The sequence below is a fragment of the Geotrypetes seraphini genome, chromosome 16 (genome assembly GCF_902459505.1).
Source record: "Geotrypetes seraphini chromosome 16, aGeoSer1.1, whole genome shotgun sequence".
Taxonomy (NCBI): Eukaryota; Metazoa; Chordata; class Amphibia; order Gymnophiona; family Dermophiidae; genus Geotrypetes; species Geotrypetes seraphini.
The window spans coordinates 512,440-539,319 of record NC_047099.1 but is presented as its reverse complement, the minus strand read 5'-3'; the positions used below and the strand labels follow the sequence as shown (position 1 = coordinate 539,319).

Below are 26,880 nucleotides of genomic sequence, written 5' to 3'. Positions count from 1 at the left end.
GGATTGGCCAATCAGTAGCTGCATTCAAGGCAAGTAGTAGCTTTCCCCATGTCTGTCTCAATAGCAGAGAATGGACTTTTCTTCCAGGAACTTGTTCAAACCTTTTTTAAAACCAGCTACATTAACCACTCTTACCACATCCTTTGGAATAAGTTCCTGAGGTTAACTATTCTTCGAGTGAAAAAATATTTCCTGTAACTTCATTGAGAGTCCCCTAATCTTTGTAATTTTTAATAAGAGTATAAACCTGATTCACTTGTACCCATTCTATACTACTCAGGATTTTGTAACTTCAATTAAGTTAGTCCAAGAAAAATGTATTACCTTATATATGTACTTTTTTATTTCTATATACCTAGGATTGATTCATAAGTCATGGAAACCTTTTTTTTCTCTCTCAAAAATGCGCCAACACTGGAAATCTAACATATATATTTGAAAGTGTGTGACATGTACTTCGAATGTTCCCACCAGATAAGAGATGAGTGTAGGTGTCTCTGGCAGGGGAGAAGCAAAAAACACGACATTCAAAATCATCATTTTATTATGGACTACAAAGCACAAGTACAACTGTTTAACTGTTATTTTGTAATCCGCTTGGACCAGTGAAATGAACGAGTGCTATAACAAGATTAATAAACCATAACCATCCTTCAAAGTAGTCTCCCAGGTTGTCCACGGATCGTTGCCATCGTTGGGGCAGACGGTGAATACCATCAGATTTGCTAATGTGAACCACCTCTCTCCGAAATGCAGTTAAAATGTCCCGTTCACTGGATGCCGTAATAAAATGATGATTTCGAACATCATGTTTTTTGCTTCTCTCATCTGGTAACAACATTAAAAAGTACATGTCACACACTATTAGATTTCAAGCGTTGGCGCATTTTCAAAAGAAAGAAAAAAAATTGCCATGACTTATCAATCAAGCATGCTATTACCACATTAAAACATAAAACGCAATAATAGAAAAAATAACGTTATTATTATTATTAATATAATAACAGAGAGCCCAGCTGCACAGGTATGAGCTCAGTGGCCGAGATCGGAGCGATCCAGTGAATACAAAATGAAAAAAAAAAAAGCACATGACCCCAACAATTATTTGGAGAAATTTTAATATATATCATAAATGTAGAGCTAGATCTTGGAACCCATCGTCTGACCATCCACAGTGATTATCGGTGCTTGCCAGTGCGGTTAAAACGCTTGTATAAGAAACGTATTCGTTTGTTCAGCTTTTCTAAGTCCTCTAGAAACATGCGATGCCCCACAAATTTCTTCTTTCGGATACAACGCTGCAGTTCATTTCCTTTCCACCCAAGCAGCCACTTTGGTCCCTTAATCAGGTTTTTGGGATGAGTTTTAAAATCTCCTAAAAAGAGAGATTAGGACAGAGCTGTTAATATGACACATCCCTCCTCTGTTTTATGCAAAGTTTAAACGCTAGTTTCAACAAGTGATATAAAAGCACATATACACGGGGACATCCACTGCTTATTCCAAGGCTAAGCAGCATAAAATCTGGTTGGCCACTGTTGGAAACAGGATACTGAGCGTAATGGACCTTTGGTCTGTCCCGGTATGGCAAATCTAGTACAATTGAGCCATTGTGACATCACTGATGAGGCTGGCTCATAGGCATTGGTGGAATGAGGCTTTTATGACATCACAGTCTCAGTTCTGGAATCTTGCTACTCTTTTAGTTTCTGCCTGGAACTTGGGATCTGGGTTGGCCACTGTTGGAAACAGGATACTGGGTTTCATGGAACTTCAGTCTGTCCCAGTAGGGCAATTCTTTTGTTTTCATATGCTCGAGATCCATAAGCAATGGTCTGGTCTCTCTGATCCAGCTTTGTTTACTTAACATGGCCTTAGGTCACTAATCTACTCTGAAGGAACATGCGATTCTTGGATACTAACGTCTCCCTGAGGCTATCTCAGCCCTCTACATCTGCCACTTTCCAGTAACAGCAAATAACATGGCGTTAGCCCCCTTCCTTCTCTATCCAATGACCCCCTGCTTGCCCTCTACTTACCCAGAATACCAACGTTGTCAAAGACTCCAAAAAGTGCCCGCTTCTCTGTCCAGCGGTCCACCTGCTTGGTGGGCTTGTGTACAGTGGTCATCCGGATCAGATTCACAACACCTAAAGTAACATTAGCAATAATGAAAAAAAGATCCAAGAACAGTCGTAGCCCAGCCACCCCCTAATAAAACAATTATGCAGACAGCTGACCATCAACCTATCCAGCCATCTTTCTAGTACATTACCATCTCTATACCTATCAATCCACCTCCTGTATTTCTTAAGCTTCGACTGCAAATCCCAACTTTTCATCCACTTGGTTATCTTCAGTTCACTCCAACATACATCTCCTTCTTAGCAGGCAGAGGCAGCCCCTCCATGCTAGACCCCTCCCACTACACACAATAGCTCACTCTACTAGGCCTCATCAGTTCTGGTGTCATGAATCTAGCAAATGTCACTTCTCTGTCTCCTGATGAGACACTTTAATTAATAAACAAAAGTATAGAAATGTTAGTCACACTCAAACTACAAAAGATGCTGAGAGTGAGGTAGAAACCAGTAACAGGTAAGAAGTCACAACATACAAAGAAAAAATCTACAATCGCTACAGACATCTGAAGAGCTCACACTAAGAGGGTGCAAAGGACTTCGTGCGGACCAATTTTTATCTAGGATCAATTTGGAAATGGTTTCTTTCCTTCGCTTATTCGAGATGCTCAGACTCACCTAGAGAAAAAGTTCTCTGAGAGTGTACAAGAGAGCTCATCAGTGACAAACAGGGGCCCAGCCGTTGCAGGACGCTCGCCATACCTAATGAAACCCTGCAGAGGAAGGAGACAAAGACATAATGTAGGGATGAGGAGGGTAGAGAGGTACAAGTGTGTGGTGCCGTGGTTAGAGCTACAGGCTCAGCACCCTGAGGTAGTGGGTTTGAATCCCGCAATCCCCATTGCCCCGAGTGGGAGCCCACCAGGACAGTTAGGGGAAAATGCTTGAGGACCTGAACAATTTGTAATCCGCATAGAATTATAGGATATGCAGAGTATAAATTATTTTTTTAGATATACAAGGACAGTCAGCACTGAGAAGGAAAATGGGGAGGAAGGATGACAAAAGTAGTATCAGGAGGAGCCCAGAGAATTTAGATTGATCCTCCCCCTCCTTTACAAAGCCACGCTGGTGTTTTTAGCGCCGGCAGCTGTAGTAACAGCTCGGACGTTCATAGGAATTCTATAAGGCTTAGAGGTGTTCCTGTGGCGGCCAGCGCTAAAAAGGAGGGGGCCTGTTTTCATACGTTTATTTAGCATAGTGCTTGATCTGCTAGAATGATTTTGCTTTCAGTAGTAAAAAAAAAACTGCTTAGAGAAATTCTAGGTAGTCATTCTCCTGCCCCAAGAAAGTCTACCACCTTTTGGACATATCTGGCTGAACTTGAATATTTCTTGCAATTACACAGAGTGGCGGGGGGGGGGGGGGGGGGCAACAGTTGCTCCAGTCATAGCCTTCCTGTACGTGGCAGCTTTTGAAGAGTCTCAGATTTATCCATCTTGTATCTGGAAAGGCTCAGAAGAGCAACTAATTCAATTTGGCCAATGGATTAACCAACTGGACCTGAATCTACAATTCACTTTAACATACCATTCGTCTGAAATTGATTTTTTTAGATTTACATATCTAGAAATGGCCCAAAATTTTTTTTACCACTCTCTATCGCAAGTTGGTAGAACGAAATACATATTTGCGTTTCCATAGTTACCATCCCCATGCTTTGAAAAAAGTTTGCCTATTAGCCAATTCCTTCGTTTAAGAAGAATTTGTACTACAGATGAAGAATTTTCTATGCAAGCAACCCTAAAAAAAATTGTAAGAACAGCTTGGCTGAGAACTTAAGTTACACAGGATCAGACCAACGTCATCCACTCGATTTCTTTATTCAAGCCATACGGCTCAACGGAGTTCAGTTTAAATAACCACATTTGTTCATCACCCAACCACCCACTTTCCACAGTGTTGATAATACGCCATTTTATAGCACTATAGCAGTGTGCAATCAAAGGTGCTTCTTCTGATTTAGTGTTAATTTTAGATTTAATTGCTCGACTACTTATTCCGATATAGACCAGCGCACATGGGCAGATAAACGGAATCTTGACTTATAGGCTTTTAATACATGTACCTGTTTGGGAATCAGCCCATACTGGGCCAGTTAGTAGATGTTCATACCACATGCTTCTCCAATATTTCTGCCTCTTTTATATGCTGTTACTGGATGAGTCTGGAAATAGTCATGTAACTGCAAGATCTCCCAGTGGCGGTGTGTACTGTTGTTAATTTGAGATGCTAAAGGTATGACACATGCTACTTTATCTTCTTCAACCAAGCGTTGACGTTGAGCATATTGTGATCCTGTTCACGGCGCTAATCAGCTGTTATAAACGCAGCAGCCATTTTTAAATCTTGCAAAGCTTTTGAACTGCAGCACATTCAAACTGGCGAGTCCTTGAAAAGATATATTGGACCTTAACAATTCTAAACTACTCTTCTCTATATAAATATTATCTGATTATGGACTGTGATAAGCTTATCAGGCTGTGGCATTGATTTGTGTGGCAGTGAACTTACAGATTTTATACTATGATGAACTGTGAAGACCAGTTGATGAACTATGTGAAACATATGAATTAAGCACAGCCGACTGACCCCGTTTTTGCACATGAACACACTCTGCACTTTATCAATGCAACAATAGTGGTATACAATTATTTAATTATTTCAGAAATAAATTGTTAGAATTGATGAAATTAAATTTATGAAATTAAATGCATTCTGAATATAGAGTTCATTATACAGACATCACATGCAAAGAGTGGAATGCACTCTAGAGAGAGGTGGTGGAGAGTAAAACTGTGGCTGAGTTGAAAGAAGCGTGGGATGAACACAGAGGATCTAGAATCAGAAAATAATATTAAAGATTGAACTAGGCCAGTTACTGGGCAGACTTTCACGGTCTGTGTTGGTGTATGGCCATTTGGTGAAGGATGGGCAGGGGAGGGCTTCAATGGCTGGGAGGGTGTAGATGGGCTGGAGTAAGTCTTAACAGAGATTTCGGCAGTTGGAACCCAAGCACAGTAACATAGTAACATAGTAGATGACGGCAGATAAAGACCCGAATGGTCCATCCAGTCTGCCCAATCTGACCGGGTAAAGCTTTGGATTCTTGCCCAGAAACAGCTAAGAAGAAAAATTAAAAAAAAAAATTTAAATTGAATCAGGTTGGGCAGACTGGATGGACCATTCGTGTCTTTATCTGCCGTCATCTACTATGTCACTATGTCAAATCCTTGTGGTTTAGTGATGCAGTCAAGACAGCCCCAGCCCCTTTTGCCCATCCTGTGTTTTATTTTGTGGCAGAAACAACTGTTTTGAAAGATTTTTTTTTCTTCTTTAAATATTTTGTACTCATGTTTAAGATATTTTGATTTTTTTTTTTTTTTTTGGGGGGGGGTGTTAAAGTGACCAAATTCTGGAGGAATGGAGAAAGAAAAGCAGAGGGAAAGGGGGAGAATAGTGAGAACACGGCAACAGAAGAGTCGGTTGATTCTTACCCCTTTTTCTCTTGCTTCTGGGTCAGGGGCTTTAACCTCCAGCTCCAAAGCACGGGGAACACCAGAGTGAGGCCTGGAACGCACTGAGAAAGCTGCTATTGGAGAACCGGAATGAAGCTTAAATACAACAATGGATTCTATTGGTGCTCCAGAATGGGGTCTGCAACGCAGTGAGCTTGCCGCTATTGAAGGACCAGAATGAGGCTTAGAATACAACGAGGGATTCTATTGGAACTCCAGAATGAGGCCTGGAAGTTAGTGAAAGAGCTGCTATTGGAGGACCAGAATGAGGCTTAGAATACAACGAGGGATTCTATTGGAACTCCAGAATGAGGCCTGGAAGCTAGTGAAAGAGCTGCTATTGGAGGACCAGAATGAGGCTTAGAATACAACGAGGGATTCTATTGGAACTCCAGAATGAGGCCTGAAAGTTAGTGAAAGAGCTGCTATTGGAGGACCAGAATGAGGCTTAGAATACAACGAGGGATTCTATTGGAACTCCAGAATGAGGCCTGGAAGCTAGTGAAAGAGCTGCTATTGGAGGACCAGAATGAGGCTTAGAATACAACGAGGGATTCTATTGGAACTCCAGAATGAGGCCTGGAAGTTAGTGAAAGAGCTGCTATTGGAGGACCAGAATGAGGCTTAGAATACAACGAGGGATTCTATTGGAACTCCAGAATGAGGCCTGGAAGCTAGTGAAAGAGCTGCTATTGGAGGACCGGAATGAGGCTATTGGACACATAGAATAGGGTCTGCTACCAGTGAGAGAGCTGCTGCTATTGGAAGTAGAATGAGGCTTGGAATTCACAGAGAAAAAAAACCCCGCACACGATGCAATAAAGTAACGCCAAACCTTTGAAAAAACCTCGCCGGTGCTAAAATTTTTCCCAAAACTGGCGACACTGTTGCAACCCCCGTTAATCTTCCCGGGTGGATCCTGTCCAGCAGAGGGCGCTGTGACTGGCAAAACGCCATTGAAGGGAACTTTTTCCTGCCATTAAAAACAAAATAGTGAAATTCTAGAGTAGTGAAAACACAAGACAAAGAGCAGCTGCAGTTTCTCCTGATTGCATCATTTTCAGTTAAAGGTTTACTTTTTTTTTTAATCACAGAAGGTCTAGGGAGTTCTGTGCATTACATAATGTTGTGGCCCTCAAGACATTCATGCAGCCCCCTGTTTCTAAAGGTTTCCCACCCCTGCAATGTGGCACAGCCTTAGCCCCCTGAGGATGTGAGTTCAAACCCACACTGCTCCTTGTGACCCTGGGCAAGTCACTTAATCCCCAGGGAAAATGCTAAATGAATGGAAACCATTCTGAGCTCCCTTTGGGAGAGCAGAATAGAAAATTGAATAAATAAAACAATGGAAGTAACTCGAAGGGAGTTAAGAAAAGTCCTGGTTCTGAAGAAGTGCCCATTTTTGGCTCATTGAAGGTAATAAATGGAGAAAAGAAAGTAAGATGATATATCCTCTTTCCCCAGGATTAGACACAGTTTCCCTGCTCTTTGGGAAATGTGCATTTTCATTTATACAATGTAATTAAAAAAACTTTCCCTTCCCCTTTCTTTCCATACCCATTGCAATCAAGTCTTTGATTTGATCTTAATCCCCCCTTTTTTTTTTTCTATACATAACTTTAATATTTAAAATAATTTTTTACTTTTTATTATTGTAAACCTACCAGATACTTGTGATGGTCGGTGTATCAAAATATTAATAAACTTGAAACTTGCATCTCTTCTCTCTTTGGTTTTGGCATAGTACAGCAGGAAATGCATCTCATCATTTAGCAGAATTAGAAAGATGCAGAGAAGAGTGACAGAAACGATAAGGGGGGTGTGATGACTTCCCAAAGAGGAAACAGCTGAGGGAAGGACTATAAAATGCTCCTCTTTCTAGAAGTTTCTCTTTTCTCTGACTTTGGATTTTACACAGAACAGAAGGAAATGCATTTCGGGTTCTGCAGATGCAGTTCTGACCCAGCGGAGGCATTGCTTATGTTCATGTTAAAACCAACTACGCTGTCCGCTCTTATCACATCCTCTGGCAATGCATTCCAGAGCTTAACTATTCTCTGAATGAAAAAATATTTCCTCCTATTAGTTTTAAAAGTATTAACCTCCAGTCTCATTGAGTGTCCCCTAGTCTTTGTAATTTTTGACGGAGTGAAAAATTGATCCACTTGTACCCGTTCTACTCCACTCAGGATTTTGTAGACTTCAATCATATCTCCCCTTACCCATCTCTTTTCCAAGCTGAAGAGCCCTAACCGTTTTAGTCTTTCCTCTTACGAGAGGAGTTCCATCCCCTTTACCATCTTGGTCGCTCTTCTTTGAACCTTTTCTACCACCACTATATCTTTCTTGAGATAGGGAGACCAGAATTGAACGCATTACTCCAGATGAGGTCACACCATGGAGTGATACAGGGGCATTATGACATTCTTAATCTTGTTAACCATCCCTTTTTTTAATAATTCCTAGCATCCTGTTTGCTTTTTTGGCCGTCGCCACACATTGGATGGAAGATTTCATCGTATTGTCTGCGATGATCCCGTATCCTTTTGCTGAAGTCAAGTTCTGGATCTCCAAACATTCCAGTCAATACATGAATCATATGTGAGTAACCACCGTATATCTTTGAGTGGCCAATTGCTTAAAATAGCTTTATGCTGTCAGCATCGTTCTGTTCAGAAATCCTGTCACCTCTGAAGGGGCAGGAAGTGAAATGTTAAAGATGTCAAATAATATTTCTGGTAATGTTCTAATAATCTGTGGCCACACTCTGACTATTACTGTAACTTTTTATGTGCCAAAATTGCATTATTACTGGGCAAAACCAGAACATGTGAGCCAAAGATGCTCCACTTTTGATAGCATTCAGGATAGAGATCTATAAGAACATAAAATAAGAACATAAGCAGTGCCTCTGCTAAGTCAGACCAGAGGTCCATCATGCCCAGCAGTCTGCTCACGTGGCAGCCCATCAGGTCCAGGACCTGTATGGTAATCTATACCCTTTTATCCCCTTTTCCTTCAGGAAATCATCCAATCCCTTCTTGAACCCCAATACCGTACTCTGTACTACCACACTCTCTGGGAGCACATTCTAGGTGAAGAAGAACTTCCTAGCATTGGTTCTGAATCTGTCCCCTTTTAATTTTTCCGAATGCCCTCTCGTTCTTGTAGTTTTTGAAAGTTTGAAGAATCTGTCCCTTTCCACTTTCTCTTTGCCGTTCATGATCTTGTAAGTCTCTATCATGTCCCCTCTAAGCCTCCGCTTTTCCAGGGAAAATAGCCCCAGTTTCTCTAATCTTTCAGCATATGTAAGGTTTTCCATACCTTTTAGCAATCGCATCGCTCTTTTCTGAACCCTCTCAAGTATCGCCATATCCTTCTTAAGGTACGGCGACCAATATTGGACACAGTACTCCAGATGCGGGCGCACCATCGCCCGATACAATGGCAGGATAACTTCTTTCGTTCTGGTTGTAATACCTTTCTTGACAGTACCCAGCATTCTATTCGCCTTCTTTGAGGCAGCTGTGCGCTGTGCCGACGGCTTCATTGTCTTGTCCACTATTACCCCAAGTCCTTTTCTAGGGTACTTTCACCCATTACCAGCCCTCCCATCATATAGCTGTACTTCGGGTTTCTGTTTCCCACATGCAAGACTTTACATTTCTCTACATTAAACTTCATCTGCTATCTCGTCACCCACTCTTCTAGTTTGTTCAGGTCCCTTTGTAAGTCTTCACAGTCCTCTTTTGTCCCAACTCCACTAAATAGTTTGGTGTCATCTGCAAATTTTATTACTTTGCTCTTCGTCCCTGTTTCAAGATCATTTATAAATGCATTGAACAGCAGCGGTCCGAGTACCGACCCCTGCGGAACACCACTCGTGACCCTCCTCCAGTCCGAGTAGTGGCCCTTCACTCCTACCCCTTCTAGGGGATACATAAAGATGCATTACAAATTTATAGGTACACATTTCCCAAAGTGGACAATTTGACTCCTGTCACACAAGCTTCAACCTTTTCCCCCCCAATCTCACAATGGAGCTCCAACTCCCAATTCTGAACCAGTCAACAGGCATTGACAAACTTTGCAGGCATTTATGATGGTAAGTAAGGGGAACTTTGAGTTAAGAATCAAAGGTAAAGGCGGTGGTTAGCAACTCTTGGACATCTATGACCAGATGAAAGCTATCTAGGCCTTGGTGAATATTATGCACTGGAGGTAAGTAGTGTATAGGTATATTTCCCATAACTGCAAGTAAATGGTGTAGAAGATTTGGTGTTTGCAGTTTAAAATGATCAGTGCTGGGTTTTATTGTGAGCTTCTGTCCTGTGAATGTGCTAAGCTGCCTCACTTGGGTTTCCAAGGGAACGGGAAAGTAGAGGCAGATAGTTAGGCCCCTTTGAAACTGCCTTTGGTGTCCAGAAGCCACAGGGTAATGTGAGAAACCAAGCCAGTTCAAATTTAGGTCTATCCCATACAAATAGACCTGTACTTCTGAATTGCAGCAGGATCTACCCAACAAGGAGGACCCCAGTGTATCTGAACTATTTGCAGTAAGTTTGTAGTGTTACTGTTCAAGCGTATTGCCTTATCTGTGTTCTAAGGAGAAGTAAAGGTTTGAATTACTCAGCAACGTACTTGCATGGTCTAACCTCATTGGGAGAGCAAGTGGAAGTCTGCTGCATGCTTGCTGTGGAGTCCAACCATGGAAGTTGGCTTCTGCTCTGGTCTTCAACAAATAAAATAACTTTATGTGCCCTCTGCCAACGTCTGGGAGAAATGGGGTTACAGCTAGATGTACGAGTGCTGGAGCTGAAGTTAGGCAAATTTATCCTTCAATTCCAGGTGAAAATCTTCCTTGAAACTTTGCAATTTTCCCTTCATCATCCAGAACATGATTTAAAGAGCATACTGCCTTCCCTTCCCGGATCTGAAAGGTTTCGTTAGCTGAACTAAGAATAAACTTTGAATAATTATGAAGTGGTAAAAATGGAGTAATCAGTGGTGAGTAATGGAGCTGCTTGCATACCCAAGTTGCATACAATACTTAGTCTTAGTAGAAGGATTCTGGGTTAGATGGACCATTGGTCTGACCCAGTATGGCTCTTTTCCATTGACCACTACCCTCTGTCATCTTCCACTTCCTAACTCAGTCTGTCACTTTGGGGCCCATCCCGAGGGCACTCAGTTTATTTATTAGACATTTGTGTGGAACACTGTCAAAGGCTTTGCTAAAATCTAAATACATCACATCTAGTGCACATCCTCTATCCAATTCTCTGGTCACCCAGTCAAAGAAATTGATCAGATTTGTCTGACAAATCCTGTCTCTAGTGAATCCATGTTGCTTTGAGTCCTGTATTAGCTATAGAAACACCTAGGGACATTTGAAGAGCTTCCTTAGCAAGGTACTGCTTGTTGATCATCATTTCTATATATTCATTCAAGTAGACTAAAATGGCAACCACAAGCTGTAGGTGAGAATATCTTTTGGCACTCTGCTTCCTTCCTCAGCTGAGGAGACAGCGCAGTTCGTTTTATATCCATTAGAGGGCAGCATAGACCAATTATGAAAAGTTTATCCAATGCTAGATGAATACTATAAAGTCACAGGCTTATCTGCTAGTTTGCTACCACATGTGGCAATTTACAAAAAAAGAAGATATGTACATTTGTGAGTTGTCCATTATAATAGCAAACACTAAGGCCCCCTTTTATCAAGCTGTGTAAGGATTTTTTAATTGCAGACCGCTGCAGTAAAAGCTCTGACGCTCATACATTACATTAGTGATTTCTATTCCGCCATTACCTTGCGGTTCAAGGCGGATTACATAAGAATTGTCGAGAAATTAAGGTAATACATGTTGGATAATTTGAACATTTTAGATTTGATAGGAGTAGACAGAGCTGGTCATGTTAAATAGGTTTTATATATTTTTTGAAGAATTCTATGAGTGTTGGGGTTTTTACCTCAGCAGCCAGCGATTAAAAAAAAACCCTTAACGTAGCTTGATAAAAAGGGGCCTAAGTGAACGTTTCCCTCTGTAGCTGCTTGTGATCCTGAGTAAGTTATTCAGCTCTCCTCCATTGCTGCCACTAGGGACAGAAAAATTAGCTGAAAACTTTGGTTACACTACAGAACTCGGTCCCATTGATTGGGGGCCTGAGCACTTCACACTATTATTATAATGTATGTAAATACACAATTTTTATTGTTTAGTATTTGAGAATGTGCACCCTGTGAATATCGAAGCAGAACACTACAGAAAGGCCATATATCGAGCGGGAGAGTTTATATGTTCCTATTATACGTCACAAGAATGGGAGCTTTTTCTTGTGCTGGTCCAGAAGCATGGAATGCTATTTAATTGTATATTAGAAAGCAAAAAGATGTGATGGCTTTTGAAGAGATCTTTTTTTTGCAAAAGGAAGATGGCTGGGTAATTTGTATGATATGTTGATGGCTGTTTCTAATGCTTATTGTGAATGTGGTACTTGAACCCACCTTGTTAAAGGGGGGATAAACCCTAATCTTTACCACATTCCATAGTCTGTCTGTGAGCCTGTTGGCCCAAATAGGGGAAATGCTTAAGAGTACTTGACAGAAAAAACTGTACACGTCCCTGGACCTCAAATGCCAAGAGACATCAACATACCCTTTTCATAAATATTTGCTGTAATTGAAAAGCTTAGAATTATGCACTACAGAAATGATTAGTAGAAGTAGGATTGTAGATCAAATGGATGGATTAAACTAAATAAACTAAACCTTAGGTTTGTATACCGCATCTTCTCCACAATTTTAGAGCTCGGCACGGTTTACAGGACTAAGATAGAATGGAACTCCAAAGGATGGTTGTGGATTAAGAGTAAAGGAGGAATAGAGGGTTATAGATGGGAAGGATAGTTTTAATTTTTGGGAGGATCTGGTGGAATTGGGATTAGAGGAATTCCAAGATGGATGGACTTCTTACTAATAATTTGAATATATTTCCTTGTGATATCAGAGGGAAATGGCCTAGGCCAGCATCAGAAATAAAGGGAGTTAACCCTTTCTGCAAATACGCCCCTTTATTTAAACAGAAATACAGGGTCAGAGAGAATCAGATATGTGGCGCTCTGTCACCCTTTGCACAGAAGCCTGAAAAGACACCAATAACACACATTCCCCATTGGTAAATCCCCAGTCAAGAATCCCCACAGACTAGTTGGTTACCAGAGGCCTCACCCATTCCACTGCCAAATTATACCCAGTTCTCTCCACCCTGTACTTCTACCGCCCCATCTGCGTGCAGACAACACAGCCCTTTATCGATTTTCCCCTCCTCTTTCTCCTGCATGGGGGCTCCAGGGTAAGAATCACATTGCTGGCACTGCCATATATGTTACATTTACTCCTTCCTTGTCCTGTTGGGATGGCAATGTCTCTAACACCCCCCCCCCACTCCCAGTATCTATGTCCTTAATGCAGGGGTGGCTTTTCCCTATATTGCCTCCCTTCTCCACTGCCTTATAACTTCCCCCAATCTTCTGCATGGGATGGCACAGCCCCATCTCTCTCTCTCAGTCCAAGTCTTCCCTCCTTCCCTGCATAAGCTGGCACTGTCCTATACCTACCCTTTCAGTGGACAGGATGGCACTGACCCTGGAATCTCCCTGCCTGCATAGGAATTGGCATTGGGTTGCATTTCTCTCCTAAACCTAGATTAGCACTATGGCAGTGCCCAAAATACCTATCCTCTCCTGCAATCCCCCCACCCCCTCCTCATGCATGCATAAGATGCCAGTGCCCAGTGACCCCCCACCCCTTGCACTGCCCTTTGGCCCTGCCTCTGCACTCACATATCTGCGCTGGGATTCGGACTCCGGCGCTGCTGCACTTTCCCCTTTTTTTCTTCTGCTCTGCAGCAGCAGTTCTGGAGCACGCACCCATGACGTCACCCTCCAGATGCGCTCGCGCACAGCCCTTAAAGGCGCAAGCTCCAATCCTCTCCTCTGCCCACCGGCTGGTGCATGGTGGCCACGGAAATTCCTAAACTTCCTCCCCCCCCCCCCCCCGATGCTCCTGATCAAACTAAGCCTAGGGAAAGGGGATTTGCTGCTAAGGAGTGGCCTAGGGGGTCCAGCTGGCTCAGCAGCCTGAGTTCAATTCCTGGCCAAATCACTCACCACTACAGGAGGATCTCAGCTATCCAGATCACTGCTTTGCTGAGTAATGGAGAATGTGCTAGAAACCTTGTCTCAATCCCCCCCAACAAAGCCCTCCTCCCTTACCTAAGCGCAGTCAGTCAGCAGGAGGCTATTCTTAGGGACATAAAGTGTAGTTACTTACCTGTAACTTAGGTTCTCCGTTTGTGAGTCCACTAGGCTTGGAAAAAGTACCTGTGCATTGAATACCACAGAAAGGTGGAAGTTTCAGCTGCATTCTCTTAATTTGGAGGTTTGCGTGACAGTTCTTCTCCAAAGGCACTCTGCTTCAGACTAGAAAATTTTAAAAACTTTCACTTCTATTTTTTTTTTTTTTACAAAGAAACAAAGGACATCTTGGGGCCCATATTCAGACCATGGGAGTTAGTTGGACTGACTCTGGGTCATTTCCAGTGACTGACATTGAATATCTGAAGAAGCAGTGCTGGCTGACTAAGTTTTTAATGGCCAAAGATAGGCCAGCTATTAAAGTAGCCCGATTTGGCCAAGTCCCAATACATAGCCTGCTAGCCGCCATCTCGCAGCTTAGTGTTTAGTAAGTATCTCATAAAAACCTGGAAGTAATTTACCATAATCAGTGAGTAGGAAAGGAACTACAAATGCTTAAAAGATAGAGAAAAGGTGGGGAAATAGGAAACCAGACAAGTAACCAGAAACCCAAGCAAAAAGATATGCTTTAAGAAGGGTGCAAAATTTCAGATAGGAGAGCTCAGAGCGGTATCGGATGGTTTATATATATATATATATATATGCTTTGTTCATCTGTTTGCATATTCATGACTGGTTCATCTTGGATTTTCAGGTGTCTTTGTACAATTTCTATATGAATCTCAGAAAGCTGAATTGCAGGGAATGATATGGGAGGAGAGTGTGGTGTAGTGGTTAGAGCTACAGCCTTAGCACCCTGAGGCTGTGGGTTCAAACCCATTGCCCCAGGTACCTTAGATAGACTGTGAGTCCACCAGAGCAGACAGGGAAAATGCTTGAGGAGCTCTGTGTAAACCGCTTTGAGGGTGATTGTAAAACTTCAAAAAGGTGATATACAAGGCCCAATCCCCCCTCTATGGTCCAGTGACGGACAGTGATAGCATAGCATTTGATAAGAGATTTTGTGCCTCTGGGGTGCGATGCACAGAAACAATCAGCACTAACAGCACCTGGGGTGTTGAGGAGAAATATAGATGCAGTGAAAGACCACCACTCCCAGAGCCCAAATGACCAACTATGGCTTGCACAGGGCGGGTCTTTTAGCAGTTGCACCAAGTTTTGTTTTGATTGGAATAGCACTGATTGTCCCCTGAGGAAGGCATGCCGAAACTTGGATCCTTGTTGGTTGGGAGGACGTCCCTCTTGCCTTTTCTTTGGTCTACATTACTGGTTATAACATTCATGCACGATGATAATAGAGAGATTTAGAAGGGGGTATATAGAGGTGTCTCTCCCAATAAAGGGGTAGATCCTTATCATTTAAAAAGCATATTTTTATTCTACAATTCACAGACTTTTTCCAAAGTCTTTTCAGGCTGTGCATTAACCTTTGTCTAATACATAGAAACAATGAGAAGTTATTTTATTCTAGAGCAGGAGAAGAAACAAATATTAACCCTGAACCCTCCTTCACTCCATCCCACAGTGCCCTTTCCCGGACGAGCCTGCTTTAGAATCCATTCTTCTGCCCAATTCATCTCCATTTTCACCAGTTCCTTAGCTTCATACATTTCAGTATTCATTTCCTCTCCCCACCAATGTGCTCATACACAAGTTTCCGCTATTCATCTCTCTCTCCATCACTTTAATAAGGTTCTGGTATTCACGTCTTTCTTCACTGACGCTCTGTTATTCGTCCCAAACTCCCTCCACAAGGCTCCAGTATTCTTCCCCTCACGCTCCATCACCGACACGTGTGCACCTGCATGACATGTCGACATTGCTTACATTGCACAGAGCAACACCAGCGAAACTTACAGCTGCACCTTTCCACTATTTCAGTCTCAGTGGTGTTGTAGCCACGGCCACAGCACATAATATCACAGCCCTCGGGAGCCTGGGAAGTCCGATTGCACAGCCGCTCACTGGTCCCGAGTATGCCGTTGCGAGCATCGGGTAGACAGAAGTCTGGGCTAGGAGAGAGATATACCAGGTCACTGCTGGTGTAGGGTTTGAAGTGGGGGTTGCGGGGGAGAAGCACCTTGCGAGACCCCACCTTCCGCTGTTGTACCTCACTGGCGCCCTCAAACTTCTCTCGCAGCACGCCACCAATCCTACGGAAGGGTGGCATGACCTTCCAGCAGGTGCGCACCTCACAAGATCCCGACACCCCGTGGCACTTACATTCCACCTTCATGTGGGCAAGGATAGCCTGCAAAAGGGATACAGACCAAGGTTAAGAAATGTTGTAAGGGTGAGAGAAAATGAGACAGACAGATGGAAGCAAGAAAGTGTCTGTAATATGTAAAACACGTATTTAGAGCACATTCCAAAGTTCAGTAATGAATTATACAGTAAAGTAAGGACTCGGACCTGTAAAAGAGGAATTTACTCATTTCTACACTGAGAAATGTCCTGTGTGGATAAAAAAAAACCCAAACCAAAACCATTCATAGAAACACAGAACACAAAGGCAACAATAACCCCCTCCCTAATATTCAGCAAATAAATGCAATTATTGGTCAGCAGCTACTTGGATTGATGGATCTCACAGTATTCTTTGGACAGCAACCATAGTTAGCCACTATCCCGACACATTAGGGATGGCTTTTTTTGCTGAAAATCTACCTGGACTTTTCCCGGGCTCTGTCTGGACACTTCTGCAGTGTTTCTACTAACCAAGATAGTTTTGCTGAGGTCAAAGTTGGCCAGTCCTCTGCTCACTCCTACTCTTTCTGCTCCATCTCTTCTCATTACCCACCTTCCTTCCAGCTTCATTATTGTGGAGATTCATCAGAGAGCGGCTAGAGGAGACTCCACGACTCCTCTCAGGGTTATCCACAAAGGCCTGTGAAAATGCCACTCCATAAGAAAGATTATCGGAGCATCCTGACCACTGAAATCCTGAGGGGAAAAACAGAAACCCCCATCAATCCCTCCTCTGTCTCTGTGCTGGGGTTACACAGAGGGGCTTCAGCCCTCCCCCACCCACCATCCCTGTGCTAGAATTATACAGAAGCATACAGGGACATTTTCGGGGGAAAAAAACCTGTCTAAGCCCAACTTGGATGTTTCAAGTTTCAAGTTTAATAGTTTCTTTGATTTGTTCGCATAATCCAATTTCAATGCGATTTACATCAGTTAGAAATAAAAAAAAAAAAAATAAAATCCACATACACTAGGAGGGGAGGTAGCTTAATTACAATAATAAAAAAATAAAACCAGAAATAAAATCGGGTATAGGTTTAGGACACATACCTAAAGTATAGTAAGACTGGTCTATTAAAAAGCCAACTCTTTAGGAGACTTTAAAATTTGTTCAATAGTTTTTCTTCTCTTAGGTTAAGTGGGAGTAAGTTCCAGATTTTAAAGGAATACTAAGAGCAGCAATAACATCACGACCTCTTAGTAACACTAAAACTGACGCTCGATCTACCCATTACTGCACTAATTAATAACAAAAGAACCTCCACTTTGACCACCTATCAACTCTACTACAAACCACCTCACCCTCAACAACCCGCTAAATGTCTATAAGATCTACAACCTACCTCTCTAGCTAATCATTGTAACTCTGTTTTTAAATTAACCTTTTGTAATCCGCCTTGAACCGCAAGGTAATGGCGGAATAGAAATCCCTAATGTAATGTACCGTAATGTAATGTAATTTGGGGAGCTGAAACAGAGAAAATCATGTCTCTCCTAGAGACTTGTAAAGACGGGACTGTTAGTAAGGCTTTGTCTTCTGATCTTAAAGATTTTAAGGGGGTGTATGGTATTAAATATCTTTCTAAAAATGCCGGGGCTTTATTTGTGAGTATTTTATGAGTAATTCTATGGTTTACTGGCAGCCAGTGTTTTTCCTTTAAAAGTGGTGCTGGGGTTATACAGAGGGGTCAGCACTGTTACTGCATCAAGATTTACCCAAACTAAGGGTGAAGTTACAGAGAAATATTTTTAAAACCAATAGAAAGAGCTATTTTTTCACTCGGAGAATAGTTAAGCTCTGGAACGTATTGCCAGAGGATGTGGTAAGTGTTTTCTTTAAGTTGGGTTAGCTTTCTACGATAAGTGATTTCGACCACTCCTGCGTAATGCTTGCTCTTACAAACCCAATTAAAAACTTACCTTTTCTCAAACTACCTGGCTAAATAATTGAGGTGTTGATGTTATTTTATTATTAATCTGTTGTTAACCGCGTTGAACTTACGGTTACGCGGTTTATAAGTAAGATGGAGGAAAGGTTCAGACAAGGGAGAAGCCTCTGCTGTCGCTGGATGGGTGGCATGAAATGCTCCTACTATTTGGGTTTTTGCCAGGTACTTGTGACTTGCATTGGCCTCCGTGAAGACGGGACACTGAGCTAGATGTGATCCAGTAAGGCTATTCTTAGGCTGGGGTTATACAGAGGGGGCTCAGTCCCCAGCAGGGTCACTCCCTCCTCTACAGTGCTGAGTCTTTTCCCTCTCTTAGCCATGGGAGGGTACAGATGAAGTCCAGTTTCTGTGGGTCTCTTCTGGTACCTTCTGGGCTGACTCCACGCACTTTGCGGTCACAGCCACACTTCTGCAGCTCTCCACGACTGCAGGCCCGGGTCACAGCGGCAGCAACAGCGGCAGCACCAATCGCATGGATAAAAGCAGCTTCTCTTGTACCTGGAAGAGACCAGATGCATTAGTAGAAACGCCCCCCAACCCAACTAATCTGTGACCATTACTCTTAGGGTCAAGGCCTCACATGATAAGGAGAGAAATATCCAAACATTAAAAATTTGATATAGCGCTTATAAAATACAATGACAAGGACATACAGTGGTCCTGCTCTGTGGCTCACAGCAGGGCTGAACCAAATGGCACAACGAGGGTGATAGCAGCCTGGGGGGGTGGTGGTGCTCCTTCCCCGCTCCCCTCTGCTCCAATTTACTATTTCTATAGCGCCGAAGTCCCTGCTCAGAAGAGCTTATAATCTCTCATTTAGACAGGACATTTCAGGGTTGGGGAAGTTATAGTGGGTCTAGGGCTCTGGTCACCGCCACAAGCAACAAGAACGTCAACATGCTCCTCGCGACCCCGTCGGCTCTCCCTCTGAAGTCACTATGCGCACCTGGAAGTGCTGTCAGTGGGCGAGATGTTCTTGCGTGTGGCACTGAACAACTAGAGGGTACAAGGGAAGGGGGGAATGAGGTGGAGGAGGAATGCAACGCCACTGGGTGAAATGGTTCTTTTCTGCCATCATATACTCCAAGAGCCTTGAGTGAATCTCTTCTTAATCAATAAATAGAAAAGATTCACCGATGGCCTCAAGCTCTGAAGTTCTGACCTTGCATTATGATCTTGCCAAAGACCTGCGTGCTGTCCAGCGTGAAGCAGTTCCAGCGGCGGTTCTGGAACTGGTGCTGGCACTCCTGGATGGCCATTTCTCCGGCTTTCTTCACCGAGTCCATGGCCTCCACCTGCCGGCGGCAGAGCTGTGTCTGTCCTTCACTGAAGCCCTTCACTTTCTCACAGAGGTTCTTGTTCTGCCGCAGGCGCAGATCAGGCTGCCTGGACAAGTGCCTGAAAAGTGAGAACTGTGAAGCGTGCAGGGAAATAGGCACAATCATTGACATATCACACGCATGCATCCTACGCAGCCAAACTCCCAGGCACATACATACTGCTATGCAGAGATATACACTGATATCAGACACATTTATCACATCACACAGGCTCAGACTGATACAGATAGATACCCTCCCACTCTCCCACCCTGGAATTCCCCTGAATTGTCTGTGGGCAGCAGTGATACTTCACTAACCATACTCATTCCTCATAGTTTCCTGAGAGCACAAGTGACTTCCTCCCCAGAGTCTCCCCAATGCAGAAACTACTCCACTGTTCCCCCCCTCTCCCCAGAGTCTCCTGAAGGTAGCATGTAGAGAATGACACAGGTTATTTTCCTGTCCCTGCCCTATTCCTGCAAGCTCTGTCCTCATCTGCACACACTTTAAAATCATAAGTGTTCAAGACTTGTGTGGTTAAGGCTGAGCTTGCAGGAATGGGGCAGTGACAGGGAAACTGAGTTCCTGCGGGGACTAGGAGAAATTTGTCCCCGTGTCAATCTCTAGTAGCAAGGACTCCTCACCCCTCCTGAAGACAGCCAGGATTTCAACACCTCACCCCCATTTCACCCTGTCCCCTCTAGAGCCTCTTATAGGCGGCAGGGACTTTTCCCCCTCAATATTCTAATCTAATCTCAATTGATAGTTATAAACCACCTTCTCACTACAAAAGGTTGAAGCACTTCACAATAAAAATGATATTCATACTTAACTACAAGATAACATTTGTCAGAAACACATAATCATCCATTTTCTAACTCATTAATTTCTCAAATAAATATGTCTCCAGACATTGAGCTTATAAGAGGATTGATTTTTCAATAACTGTATAGCTTTGATCGCACAAACATTTCTTAAACCAGTCTAAACCTGCCGCTAGCGCAGTTCTAACCTTAGATATAAGAATCAATAAGAGAGTTTCAGTCCTGTGTTGTCCTCTGAAACCAAACTGAGATGACAACAATACTGAAATGTATCAATGTCGTTGGCTAATTGTTTAGCTACCTCTGCCTCCAGCCTCACGAAAGGGAGCAGGAATTTCTTACTAAACCCCCTGTCCCTCTTGGACAGTGAGGGCTAGAAGGATTGAGAATTTATAATTTTGTACTTACATCCAGGAGATGGAAGCAGTTGTGGGAGACACCAGTAGAAGGAGAAGACTCCATACCAGGACTGACATCATCACCCTCAAAATCTCCGATGAAGTGTGAGACAGCCCCCACTTCACCCTCTCAGTGATCTCTACAAAATTATATCCTGACTAGGGGTTCTTGTTTCATTCATCTCTCTTCCCTTAAGACTTGGGCACATTACTTCATAGAGAGTTAGGAAACGTGCTTCTGGAGACCCTCACCAGCATCCTACAGACTCAATGTGTTATGAGCTAAAAGAACATGGCAACCCTTGAGATCTAACTCCATGGCTATGTGAAGTCAGTCTTTCCCCTGTGACTCTATAATATCTTTTCTCAGTAGCCACCAAGATCAGTCATTGTGGCCCTGTGAAGTCAGTCCTAGTGATCCTTGATTTCCGACTTCACAGCTCCATGCAAAGACCCTCCTGGACCCTGTGGCCGAACTTCTGGGAATTTCACAACAAGAGAGGAAATGCCCCTCAAATTCTGCCTTGAAGAAGATACTCCCAGATGCACCCACAGTAATCCTGAATTTCTACCCTAAATCACTGTCAGCTCAGGAGCCTTCTTCCAGGTCTAACCTCTCTTGCTTTCATTTGCTCCTTTATAGCCTATCCTCTCTTCTTCTCACCATTCCCCTCCCCTTTCAACTGCTATTCCATGTCCTGGTCTCCTTTCCTCTCTCCACCTACCCTACAATATGCTGACTTGTTCTCCCTCCTTTGAGATCCTTCTCTGCCCTCCCCTTCCACCTATTTCTCTATTTCCTAACCCCTCCTCTCTTCCACTTCCTCTATCATATCTGAACCTATCCTCCGATCCACTTACTCCCCCGTTTTATAATCCAGCCTCTCTTTACTGTCCACTCAATCTGCATCTCCTGACCCTTCTCTTGTCTTAATTTTCTATCTTCTCTGTATTCTATACCCTCCATCTTGTAAATCTTCCTCTCTTTTCCCTCCACCTACTTCCCCCTGTCATATCTCCTGTTCTCTCTCCCCATCTTTTCCTCAACTAATTCTCCTTCCCCTCTATCAAACCTGCCTCTGCTTTCTTCCACTTACTCCCGACTCCTAACCTCACTAACTCCTAACTCTCTCTTCATCCGTTCACCCCATCTCTTACCTCTGCTGTCTCATAATTTCGACTGGATTCCTTCTCCCTACTAATCCCTCCCTAATCTCTCCTCCTCCTAGGTTAGCCAAGTCTGGATTCCTGGCACTTTGGGCTGTATTCCTCATGGTAACAGCAAACAGGCATCCCCCCCCCCCCCCGCCTCAGATTAACCCTTTCACTTCCATCGGCTTGGCACCACTAGGTAACATGGGTGGCTGCTTTTTTTTCTCTTGGTACGGTTCCCTATAACTAAACTACATGTTATACATCCGCTAGCCACACATGTGAATGTTACAAGCCTATAGACCACATATTAACATGCTACAAGTCATTGGCTCACACCATTGAGAAAAGGAGAAACCTGGAATCTATCACAGAAAAATCCAGATATTTCAAAAGGAAAAATAATGTTAATAATGCATATTTTTTTCAATATGGGGGAGGGTTCTAGAACAAGGGGCCATGGTTGGAACAGGAACCCCTTCCTCACTGTGTGATGCCTACATGCCTCAGCCTCCCTGGGGAGGTGATGGAAAGCTAAAATTGTTACAGAATTCAGGAAAGTTGGTGAGAGACAAAGATAATTCCCAATTGTGGGGTAGGGAGGGTCAAGCCTGGGAGAAGCACAGAAGATCCCTAGTGTCAGGATGGGGAGGGGGGATCCCTGGAGAATCCCTAGTGTCAGGATGGGGAGGGGGATCCCTGGAGAATCACAGAGAATCCCTAGTGTCAGGATGGGGAGGGGGATCCCTGGAGAATCACAAAGAATCCATAGTGTCGGGGGGGGGGGGGGGAGACAGCCTGGGATAAGCACAGAGGAGGATCCTAGTACTGGGAGAGGAAGGGGAGAGTCTCGGAGATCAGAAGGAAAGCAAGAGAGAGTTGTTTCTGTGCTGGAACAAAAACTAATAATAATTAAAAACAAAACAGCCAGTGCAGTCTTTAGGTTATAATTCCATATTTATTGAATATACTGTACACTGCTTAGATAACTATTGTATTAACTACAGTATATGAGTTGAAAAGGAGGAATGAAGAAAGGGACACAAATGATATGAAAGTAATGTTGAATATTCAAGGTAGTTTAATTAAAACATGATCGAAAGGGAGGGAAGAACCGGTAACCCACCCTCTGGGATGCTTTGGAGAATAGTCTCGAACCTGGGAATTCAGTCCATAGGGCAAGAGGAGGCAGATGTTCAGGGGCAAAGAGCCTTTTCTCACTTTCATAAAGGTGCAAACGACTCTATGAATGAGAGATGGCTGAAGCCTGTTCAAACGTGAAGCTGTATGCATGTGTTCTTTTTTAAAATGGGAAAATCCACCGGTAAAAGGACTTGATTTCAAGTCAGACAGTTAAAAACTGAGCAGAGCCTGTCGGTAAGTTCTCTAGTCCTTTGCTCCATGTCTGAATACTGTATAAGTCAAACTCTCCACCTTATGTTTCTGTTACCTCCATGTTGTGGGAAGCTTAGGTTGACAAGTGAGGACTTGTTAGGCCCTGCACCCAGGGTGTAACCGTTCCCACACTGCCAGGATCTGGTCCTTTGGGCTGCAGTAAGAAATTGCTCACCTTGGAATAAGTACAGCAAAGGGGAAAAAGAAGGAAGCTGAGTGTCACCTTTTCCTTCTGTGCAGTCGAGTCCTGAAGTAAGTTCAAATTTCTCTGATGATACTGTATGTCTGCATGAATATGGGACGCTCAGGCCTTCACCTCCAGAAAAGGGCCTCTAGTCTTTCTTACCATTCCTAGTGAGCACCTCCCGTCACTAAATTCAGGAGAGGATTGGCAATATTGTACAATGTCTGTCCTCTCACTGCACCCAGCAAGCAGAGAACGAACCCAGCACCTCCCATCACTGAATATGGGGAGAAGGTGGAAGACCTGAGAATACTGGGACTCTGCTCTGTTTTCAGCAGGAGAGAAGAGAAGGGGGAGGTGGAAAGGGCTGGGTACCTTGAGCACTAAAATACTTGTCACGGGTCTCAGCAGGGGTGGACTGACAGCAGTGATCTAGCCCCCTCCCCTGGGAATAAGGGTCATTGACCCCTATCAATGGAGGCTGGTAGAGAGTGGGTCCCAAAGGTCAGTCCACCCCTGGGTCTTGGCGTGAACAAAGCAGACCCAGCACTGAATAGGACAGGGGGATGTGTACTGATCTCTAAGGGGAGGGTGGTCAGCAAGAGAAAAAGGGTTCGATGTTCAGAAGAACAGGGCAGTGTTAAAGAAACAAAGAGTGAATCCCACAGCAACAGGGACTGGATGAGGTCTGGGACTGGGATGCAGTGAATCACTTGGAGAAGGCTGCTGGAGCACCAAGTGGACATCTCATTGTTCTCCCTCCACAATTTACTGCTGTAGAGCGAATATTTCCCTGAACTGTCAGTCCCAGAACAAGGAGTGTTCAGAGTGAGAAAAGCAAACAACAGCCTCTTCCAACAACTGCAGTGAGAAGGGAGACCACTGACGTCACATAGGGCACCCCCAAAAAAATCAGTGTGCAGGGGAGACACAGAGTACAGATGAGGAGCCCCTAGGACAAAGAGTGAGGAGAATGGAAACCTCTGGTACCAGCATGAGGCACTCTCACCAGGCTGGGGGTAACCCTGAAAGCACAGAAGGAGATGAGTTCCCAGGCCTTAAGAACATAAGAGTTGCCATACTAGGTCAGACCAATGATCCATCAAACCCAGTAACCCGTTCTCACGGTGGCCAATCCAGGTCACTAATACCTGGCCAAAACCCAAGGCGTAGCAATATTCCAAGCTACCAATACAGGGCAAGCAGTGGCTTCCCCCGTGTCTCTCTCAATAACAGACTTTTCCTCCAGGAACTTGTCCAAACCTTTCTTAAAACCAACTACGCTATCTGCTCTTACCACATCCTCTGGCAAAGCGTTCCAGAGCTTAACTATTCTCTGAGTGAAAAAATATTTCCTCCTATTGCTTTTAAAAGTATTTTCCTGTAACTTCATCGAGTGTCCTCTAGTCTTTGTAATTTTTGACAGAGTGAAAAATCGATCCACTTGTACCCGTTCTACTCCACTCAGGATTTTGTAGACTTCAATCCTATCTCCCCTCAGCCGTCTCTTTTCCAAGCTGAAGAGCCCTAACCTTTTTAGTCTTTCCTCCTACGAGAGGAGTTCCATCCCCTTTACCATTTTGGTCGCTCTTCTTTGAACCTTTTCTAGAGCCACTATATCTTTCTTGAGATAAGGAGACCAGAATTGAACGCAATACTCCAGATGAGGTCGCACCATGGAGTGATAAAGGGGCATTATGACATTCTTAGTCTTATTAACCCCGCCGCCACACATTGGGCGGAAGGTTTGATCGTATTGTCTACGATGATACCCAGATCCTGTTCTTGGGTGCTAATCCCCAAGGTGGACCCTAGTATCCTGTAACTGTGATTTGGGTTATTCGTCCCAATGTGCATCACTTTGCATTTGTCCACATTAAATTTCAGCTGCCATTTGGACCCCCAGTCTTCCAATTTCCTAAGGTCCGCCTGCAATTTTTCACAATCTACATGCGTTTCAACAACTTTGAACAGTTTATTTAATGTCATCTGCAAATTTAATGAAAGGTCCATCAAGCTCAGTATCCTGTTTCCAACAGTGACCAACCCAGGTCAGAAGCACCTATCAAGATCCCAAGGAGTAAAACATTTTATACTGCTTATCCTGGGAAGAAGCAGTAGATTTCCCAAAGTCCATCTTAATAATGGCTTATGGACTTCTAATCTAATCCGGTATTTGTGCATCACACTAAGCCTACAAAGGATCAAGGCAACTTACAGTACAGAGAGGAGAACTGATAGAAGCTTATATAAATATGAGAATCCAATGGTGTGCTAGGGATGTGGTCTCCAACTCAAACCCTTTGCAGGGCCACATTTTGGATTTGTAGGTACTCGGAAGGCCTCAGAAAAAAATAAGAAATGATCATTTTGCATGAGGTAAAACTCCTTTATAGTTTATAAATCTTTCCTTTTGGCTAAGTCTTAATAATAATATTGTCATTTATAGCTAAAGAGACGTATGATCAAGAAACGGTTTTATTTTACTTTTGTGATTATAGAAACATACCGAGGGCCTCAAAATAGGACCTGGTGGGGCCACGAGTTTGAGACCACTGTGCTAGGGGAAGATTAAGACGTATGGGATTTGTCGAGAAAAACTGTCGTTCTAAGTGGAGAAAGAGGAGGAATGGTATTGCAAAGAGGAGTTGCGGGAGGTACATTAAAGGAGCATTTAGGGAGGAATAAAGTACAGCAAGAAGTTAATGAGATACAATGAGAGTTGTCCTGAGGTGGATGGAGTCTGTTACAGTCGTTAACTGGTGTATGTTGAGTACCTGGTTCCAGGGTTGAAATAGAACAAAGAGTTTGGTGTCGAAGAATGTTGTACTTAGTTGTTGGTAGAGTAACATAACATAGTAGATGACGGCAGATAAAGACCCGAATGGTCCATCCAGTCTGCCCAACCTGATTCAATTTAAATTATTATTTTATTTTTTTTTTCTTCTTAGCTATTTCTGGGCGAGAATCCAAAGCTTTACCCGGTACTGTGCTTGGGTTCCAACTGCCGAAATCTCTGTTAAGACTTACTCCAGCCCATCTACACCCTCCCAGCCATTGAAGCCCTCCCCTGCCCATCCTCCTCCAAACGGCCATACATAGACACAGACCGTACAAGTCTGCCCAGTAACTGGCCTAGTTCAATATTTAATATTATTTTCTGATTCTAAATCTTCTGTGTTCATCCCATGCTTCTTTGAACTCAGTCACAGTTTTACTCTCCACCACCTCTCTCGGGAGCACATTCCAGGCATCCACTACCCTCTCCGTAAAGTAGAATTTCCTAACATTGCCTTCGAATCTACCACCCCTCAACCTCAAATTATGTCCTCTGGTTTTACCATTTTCCTTTCTATGAAAAAGATTTTGTTCTACGTTAATACCCTTCAAGTATTTGAACGTCTGAATCATATCTCCCCTGTCTCTCCTTT

General features: G+C 43.4%; 3 protein-coding genes across 13 annotated transcripts in view; 1 reads left to right on the top strand and 2 right to left on the bottom strand.

Annotated features, from left to right (window-relative positions):
• The window catches only part of LPAR5 (lysophosphatidic acid receptor 5), an 84,920-nt gene that overhangs the window by 7,052 nt on the left and 50,988 nt on the right, over window positions 1-26,880 (top strand). For 4 of the 10 annotated variants that reach the window (XM_033923789.1, XM_033923787.1, XM_033923783.1 and 1 more), the window contains exons 1-2: window positions 6,302-7,075; window positions 8,126-8,260. The exons of 2 other annotated variants lie outside the window; for them this stretch is intronic. The gene's annotated coding sequence lies outside the window, so the exon portion shown is untranslated. Of the gene's footprint in view, window positions 1-6,301; window positions 7,076-8,125; window positions 8,261-23,394; window positions 23,518-26,880 lie in introns of those variants that run through there. 4 more of the 10 variants (XM_033923785.1, XM_033923786.1, XM_033923793.1 and 1 more) reach the window with 4 other exon arrangements.
• Window positions 528-5,783, bottom strand: MRPL51 (mitochondrial ribosomal protein L51). 2 transcript variants are annotated; one of them, XM_033923795.1, is made up of 5 exons: window positions 5,639-5,783; window positions 2,760-2,854; window positions 2,040-2,150; window positions 1,167-1,375; window positions 528-828 (listed from the first exon to the last, which is right to left on the bottom strand). In XM_033923795.1, the coding sequence occupies exons 2-4, from the start codon at window positions 2,839-2,841 to the stop codon at window positions 1,179-1,181; spliced, it is 390 nt and encodes a 129-aa protein (XP_033779686.1). In that variant the 5' UTR covers window positions 2,842-2,854; window positions 5,639-5,783; the 3' UTR covers window positions 528-828; window positions 1,167-1,178. The 2 variants fall into 2 exon arrangements, with proteins under 2 accessions (XP_033779686.1, XP_033779685.1); XM_033923794.1 differs by lacking the exon at window positions 528-828 and having other exon boundaries at window positions 1,102-1,375; window positions 5,639-5,782.
• On the bottom strand, window positions 15,762-20,796 carry LOC117350302 (protein Wnt-4a-like). The gene is made up of 5 exons (XM_033924540.1): window positions 20,729-20,796; window positions 19,337-19,572; window positions 18,541-18,672; window positions 16,779-16,921; window positions 15,762-16,229 (listed from the first exon to the last, which is right to left on the bottom strand). The coding sequence occupies exons 1-5, from the start codon at window positions 20,794-20,796 to the stop codon at window positions 15,762-15,764; spliced, it is 1,047 nt and encodes a 348-aa protein (XP_033780431.1).